The following is a 6,782-nucleotide window of genomic DNA, read 5'->3' on the forward strand; positions in this document are numbered from 1 at the left end:
ATGACAACGCCAGAGAAGAAGCAGTCTCTCGATTATCTGCCTGACCAGATTCCACTGAGTGTAAGGAATTCATTTTAAAGAGTCATGTTCAGAAAGTAAAATCAAGGTGATTGTCAAGAAGCAATATGAAGGTCATTGTCAGAAAGCAATATGTAGGTCGTTGTCAGAAAGCAATATGAAGAGTCTTTGTCAGAAAGAAGTATGAAGGTCATTGTCAGAAACCAATATGTAGGCCATTGTCAGAAAGCAATATGAAGGTCATTGTCAGAAACCAATATGTAGGCCATTGTCAGAAAGCAATATGAAGGTCATTGTCAGAAAGAAGTATGAAGGTCATTGTCAGAAAGCAATATGAGGGTCATTGTCAGAAAGCATTATGAAGGTCATTGTCAGAAACCAATATGAAGGTCATTGTCAGAAAGCAATATGAGGGTCATTGTCAGAAAGCAATATGAAGGTCATTGTCAGAAACCAATATGAAGGTCATTGTCAGAAAGCAATATGAGGGTCATTGTCAGAAAGCATTATGAAGGTCATTGTCAGAAACCAATATGTAGGCCATTGTCAGAAAGCAATATGAAGGTCATTGTCAGAAAGCAATATGAAGAGTCTTTGTCAGAAAGCAATATGAAGGTCATTGTCAGAAAGTAATATGAAGGTCATTGTCAGAAAGCAATATAAAGAGTCTTTGTCAGAAAGCAATATGAAGGTAATGGTCAGAAAGTAATATGAAGGTCATTGTCAGAAAGCAATATGTAGGTCATTGTCAGAAAGCAATATGAGGGTCATTGTCAGAAAGCAATATGAAGGTCATTGTCAGAAACCAATATGAAGGTCATTGTCAGAAAGCAATATGAGGGTCATTGTCAGAAAGCAATATGAAGGTCATTGTCAGAAACCAATATGAAGGTCATTGTCAGAAAGCAATATGAGGGTCATTGTCAGAAAGCATTATGAAGGTCATTGTCAGAAAGCAATATGAGAGTCATTGTCAGAAAGCAATATGAAGGTCATTGTCAGAAAGCAATATGAAGAGTCTTTGTCAGAAAGCAATATGAAGGTCATTGTCAGAAAGTAATATGAAGGTCATTGTCAGAAAGCAATATAAAGAGTCTTTGTCAGAAAGCAATATGAAGGTAATGGTCAGAAAGTAATATGAAGGTCATTGTCAGAAAGCAATATGTAGGTCATTGTCAGAAAGTAATATGAAGATCTTGTCAGAAAGGAATATGAAGTTCATTGTCAGAAAGCACTATGAATGTTTTTATTAGAAAGCAATATGGTGGGTGTACTTGATACTTCACACCACTTAAAACTAATCAGTTTCCTGTCGAAACTTCATCTGGGACATTGTATTAACTTATATCTATCAACGTTTCGTCAAAGTCATTGTAAGAAAGCAACATAAAGTTCATTGCTAGAACGCAATGTGAAGATCTTGTTCAGAAAGTAATATGAAGGTCATTGTCAGGGAGCAATATGTAGGTTATTGTCAGAAAGCAATATGAAGGTCATTGTCAGAAAGCAATACACATGTATGTAGGTCATTGTCAGAAAGCAATATGAAGGTCATTGTCACTAAGCAATATGAATAGTTAGTTTAATTAAGTAATATGAATAGCAAGTGTAAGAAGACAAACAGTTATAATCAATATGAATGGACACTGTAAATGTAAAACGTCAGTTCCAGAGAATTATACAGTCTCGATTATCCGCAAATTGCGATGAATCTATCTCTAAAGAATCAAGATAAAAGTCGTGTGCCATTTGAGACACTAAGTCTGTTCTTTGAATGAGACATATACAAGGTGATTTACGTTATAAGTTTAACAGTGGTGTGACAGTTTATCAATAAAAAGTTTCACGCCTGTGATGTGTAAGAAGGACATCAGTAACTTAATTACCTAACAGATATGTACCATTCTTTGGCAATATGTCATGATTATCGCTCGATATATGATCATGAAGTAGTAAACTATGTGTTCAACACACCATGTTTTAATTTTTAATGGACAATTTGTTCAGAAACATTTCTCAAATGAATAGTTTCTTGGCCATGGTAAACAGAAAATGTGGGAAGTACCACAACGTCGAAAATGTTATGTTGATAGTGAAAATGAATAACTTCGTCTGATGCAGCTCGGAAAATAGCTTGTTGAATATAGCATGGGAACAAATCAAATGGGTGCTCCTTTGCATAGTCAAATTGAATCACCCCGTATAGCACGAACCATGCGATTATTCAAATTAAGAATAACCAACCTTAGCATGTCAATTTGGAAAATCTAAAGCACGTGTTACACACCTTAACATATGTTGATAATTGAAATCCATACCTACTGTGTGACACATGTCAATTATGTGGTTCCCATTGATGAGTATATAACCCTATAAGGTCAGCGTCCAACTACAACGTCAGTCCTCCTCAACGTCAACAACATGCACCTCCTCGTCGTCGCCGCAGTCCTACTCTCCGCCGTCTTGACGGTCGTCTACAGTCAGACAGGCGGCGCCTTCGGTGGTGGTCTTGGTGGATATCTTGGAATTAGTGAGTGTGAATCTGTTCTTACCTGTAACTTTACGTGTCATCTTATATACGTTGACAAATCCTTGTCACGTCAGTTCTCAAGGCTCTGAACGTACAATAGTTCCTACTTTCAGATATTATTGAATATTTTCCTAATTATTTTCCAGCCAACACTTCATGCTGCCAACAGGTGCTGGATCATCTCAATGATGACCTTGCCGCTGAGCTGGAAAAGGTGCCAATGGACACTTTCCTCATCGGGCGATACTACCAGATTGACCAGAGACTTAGAGAGTTTTGCAGCCGGTTCCTCAACAGAGGTAGGCAAAGTCTTTTTAAAGGATATGTTTTCTGGTGTTCACGTTTTTGAATTTTCATTTACCTTGAGCATACCTACCAAAAAGGGGGCAGATTTGCGTTAGGGGCCGTTTGAACTTCATTCGGTTAGCCATATTACTTTCACCTAAAAGAAATGAAAAACTTTCTTCATTAAGTTGGGATGTTCAATTCCACTGCATTGTTCTCAAATTATTTGGTGATGTTTCAACCAAATTATAAATTCTACACTTATAAGCTTCATCTGGCGATACTACCAGATTCACCAGAGACATAGGGAGTTTTTTAGCCGGTACCTCAACAGAGGTAGGCAAAGTCTTTTTAAAGCATGGTGTTGAGGGTTTGAATTATATATGTATATCTACCACTGAAGGGATCAGATTTGGGTTTAGGGCCGCGCGTGCGTGCGTGCATGCATGCGTGCGTGCGTGCCTGTGTGTGTGTGTGTGTGTGTGTGTGTGTGTGTGTGTGTGTGTGTTTGTGTGTGTGTGTGTGTGTGTGTGTGTGTGTGTGTGTGTGTGTGTGTGTGTGTGTGTGTGTGTGTGTTTGTGTGTGTGTGTTTGTGTGTGTGTGTGTGTGTGTGTGTGTGTGTGTGTGTGTGTTGCTGCTTGTACTAGTCCGACCAGTGCTTGTTTTAGCCCCTTAATGCCTAGCGCCAGACAGGGTAACAACAAGTACCATCTTTTAACGTCTTTTGGTATGATGCGGCCGGGGATCGAACCTCGAACCTTCAGCTCTCCGGGCGGACGCTCTACCACTAGACCACAGAGGCGGTCTTCAGTTATATGATAACATGCCGGTTTGATGTGCGAGGAAAGCCCGAAGTGTTGCAGGTCTCAGACGTTCACCACTGTGGAGAAACACACAAGCAAGAGTAGGGTGTCTGGGAATCTGGGATTCTAACACGCACAAGGGGCGTTGTACAGGAGAAAACCTAAAATTATACAGATCTTAGACAGTTTACCACTTCGTCAAAAGCTACGAGGACAGGTACTGTCAGATGAACTGCTTCCTGCAGACCAATTCGTGGGGTGCTACCTGAAAATAACATATTGGTCGGTGTGCAACTGATGATGAGGTCAGTACATCAGCTGATTCATTCAGTGACCATGTGTTAATGATGCTTACAGGAATAACCATGATACACTGAAAACCATAAAGGGCGGCACACATTTGTAGCAATATGGGAAATTGAAAGCTGTAAGTACAGACTCCCATCTACCTTCAGAACCATGAACTACATCATGTACACAGATCAGAGAGAGGAATGAAGATTCTTTCTTATCACTGTCCTTGCAAAGACGACGCATACAACCACGACACGTGCTCGGCAGTTTAAGCTAGGTCATAGTGAGTTTGTGAGTGAGTATGGTTTTACGCCACTTTTAGCAATATTCCAGCAATATCGCGGCGGGGGACACCAGAAATGGGCTTCACACATTGTACCCATGTCGGGAATCGAACCCGGGTCTTCGGCGTGACGAGCGAACGCTTTAACCACTAGGCTACCCGACCGCCCCCTAGGTCATAGTGAGTTTGGCACGTCATGACATAACTATTGACATTGCCCAAAGGAGATTGAGGATCAAAATGATGTCTTCAAAGTTAAGCAATCATCTGTAGTTACTATTTTATTGCTGGGTTAATGTTTCCGGTTCACATTTGTACTCTCTATGCTGTATTGACTAAATATAATCTTTTCATTTCAGAGACCAAATGAGGAGCTGCTAGGCGTCACCTGACGTCTATGTTATCTGCTACGTGGGGCAATGTATCTACCTGTTGCAATAAAGTATCAAGATCAACGTCAGTTTGTGTTTCAGTGTGTTGTTTTACGCCGCAGTCAGTAATAGTCCTGCTGTGTCACTGTAAACTTTACATACTCGAGTTTGGACTACACAGACCAGTGTTTGGTATGATTACAACGTTCAGCGAGTCGGGAAGGCAGCAGGAGAGATCAACAGATCGTTTTTAGTTGCCTCGTACTACAAGCATAGGTTACTAGGGACCTACCCTCGGAATACCCTCGGGGAAAAGGTTCTTAAAAGAACCTGATATATATAGTAAACTATACGAAATTTATATCCATAATGAATTTAAGAAAGCGAGTTGTAGAATTCAAATGCATAAAAGGTAGAAGAGAGGGATAGAGCTGTCAATTAAAAAAAGAAAAGCGACAAAATCCTTTCCATAAACATATTAATTAATCAAAAGTATTAAAACGCAATAAAAACCCTTTAATATCATATTAAATCTCTATCAAAAGAGTCCATTCTTTCAGACTATATCATGATCATGTGTTCATGAATCACCATCAAATAGTGATGATACCAGCGTATCCTGCCCCAGCGGTGGCACCCGTCACAAACACATGCAAGGGCAAGTCAATTGTCCATCTGAAATAACATAGGAACATACATACATACATACATGTGAAAATAGGAATTGCATCTGTCATCAGTTGTCACTGATGAGTCAAATTTGAAAAAGTCCCCCACATTTCTACCATAAAACGTTTTGAAAGCCTTACTGAGACCTTGATTGTTGCAACCTTGATCAAACCATTTTTGAGCATGAGTCGTGTGACGCTCTTTGAAAGTTTCGAAGAAAGAGCATGCTCGGTTGTACATCACCAGTTGTGAAATGAAGACTTTTGAAGCTTGAGTATTGCTCGAAGAGTAGAAGTTGGCTGTCCCCTTGACATACAATCTTATGGAGAGTTATTTGTCACTCTGAATCTGTATGCGTAGATCTAAACATGAGAGAGCGAGTATGGTTTTATGCCGTTTTTAGCAATATTCCAGAAATATCACGGCGGGGGACACCAGAAATGGGCTTCACACATTGTATGCATGTGGGGAATCAAACCTGGGTCTTCGGCGTGACGAGCGAACGCTTTAACCACTAGGCTACCCGACCGCCCCCCTAACATGAAACAAATGGAGCGGTTTCACTGGTTTCTTGTATTTATACTTCAAATGTGTATATCTGTGGACGAGAAATGGCTATTTGACCGTTATTGAACGATATCAGATCAAACCGCTTGGCCAAATTCCTTTGTTTTGATTTGCCAATCCAAGCAGAAATTCCGATTCATATTCATAACGAAACAAACCAGTAAGGAGTGGGTCACTATTGGTGCCCCTTGGGACACCTGAATGTCTGTCCTAAACTCTCACAGTGATGTTATCAATACGTCCAGCATTACACATATAGTTTTCTCAAGAACACGGGAGTGATTTTCTATTCCTTGATTGTTTGTCCTGGAGTATATATCTATATAAGTTTAATGGTGGAAGATGTTTATATCACGGTGTATCGATTAGCATCAATGAAAACGATCCATTTGCGAATTCACGTTTATTGGTGGTAGATGTTTATGTCACAATGTATCGATAATTATCAATGAAAACTATCCATTTTCGAATCACGTTCAGGTTTTCAATGTACGTTTGCCACTTTAAAGGGACCTTTGAATATGAGCTAGATTTGCGTTCAATCCAATATAATATACAACGTCAACGCAAGACAATAACCAGTGTCGATTATCCACCGATACAGATTCCATTGGGCGGTGTAATTACATGAGTGAGTGAGTGAGTATGGTTTTACGCTGCTTTTAGCAATATTCCAGCAATATCACGGCGGGGGACACCAGAAATGGGCTTCACACATTGTACCCATGTCGGGAATCGAACCCGGGTCTTCGGCGTGACGAGCGAACGCTTTAACCACTAGGCTACCCGACCGCCCCTGAAATTACATGAAAGCATCACGGAAAATCAGTAAGGACACCAGGTGTTCGCGAAAAGGGAAAGCATGTCCTGCCCTACCGGTAAAACCCGCCACTAACAATTAGGATAAAAAAGGGAAGTGTTTGTTTGTTGCCAGTACTTTTGCCATGCGACGACAACCCGTA

The 6,782-nt window shown here is 40.3% G+C and overlaps 1 protein-coding gene across 1 annotated transcript; it reads left to right on the forward strand.

Moving 5' to 3' along the window:
- Positions 1 to 4,673, forward strand: LOC124118079. The gene is made up of 4 exons (XM_046480179.2): positions 1 to 60; positions 2,401 to 2,548; positions 2,695 to 2,847; positions 4,573 to 4,673. Exons 1-4 carry the CDS (start codon positions 1 to 3, stop codon positions 4,581 to 4,583), a joined length of 372 nt encoding a protein of 123 aa, XP_046336135.1. The 3' UTR covers positions 4,584 to 4,673.
- The last annotated feature ends 2,109 nt before the right edge of the window (positions 4,674 to 6,782 follow it).

This window comes from Haliotis rufescens, unplaced genomic scaffold (assembly GCF_023055435.1).
Source record: "Haliotis rufescens isolate VD_foot unplaced genomic scaffold, xgHalRufe1.0.p SCAF_17, whole genome shotgun sequence".
Taxonomy (NCBI): domain Eukaryota; kingdom Metazoa; phylum Mollusca; class Gastropoda; order Lepetellida; family Haliotidae; genus Haliotis; species Haliotis rufescens.

Excerpts from the sequence above, each read along its gene's own strand:
- LOC124118079 (XM_046480179.2), top strand. The coding sequence starts at position 1 with ATGACAACGCCAGAGAAGAAGCAGTCTCTCGATTATCTGCCTGACCAG. Across the intron at positions 61-2,400 it reads CTGACCAGATTCCACTGAGT|CGTCCAACTACAACGTCAGT; the intron begins GTAAGGAATTCA and ends CTATAAGGTCAG. Across the intron at positions 2,549-2,694 it reads TGGTGGATATCTTGGAATTA|CCAACACTTCATGCTGCCAA; the intron begins GTGAGTGTGAAT and ends ATTATTTTCCAG.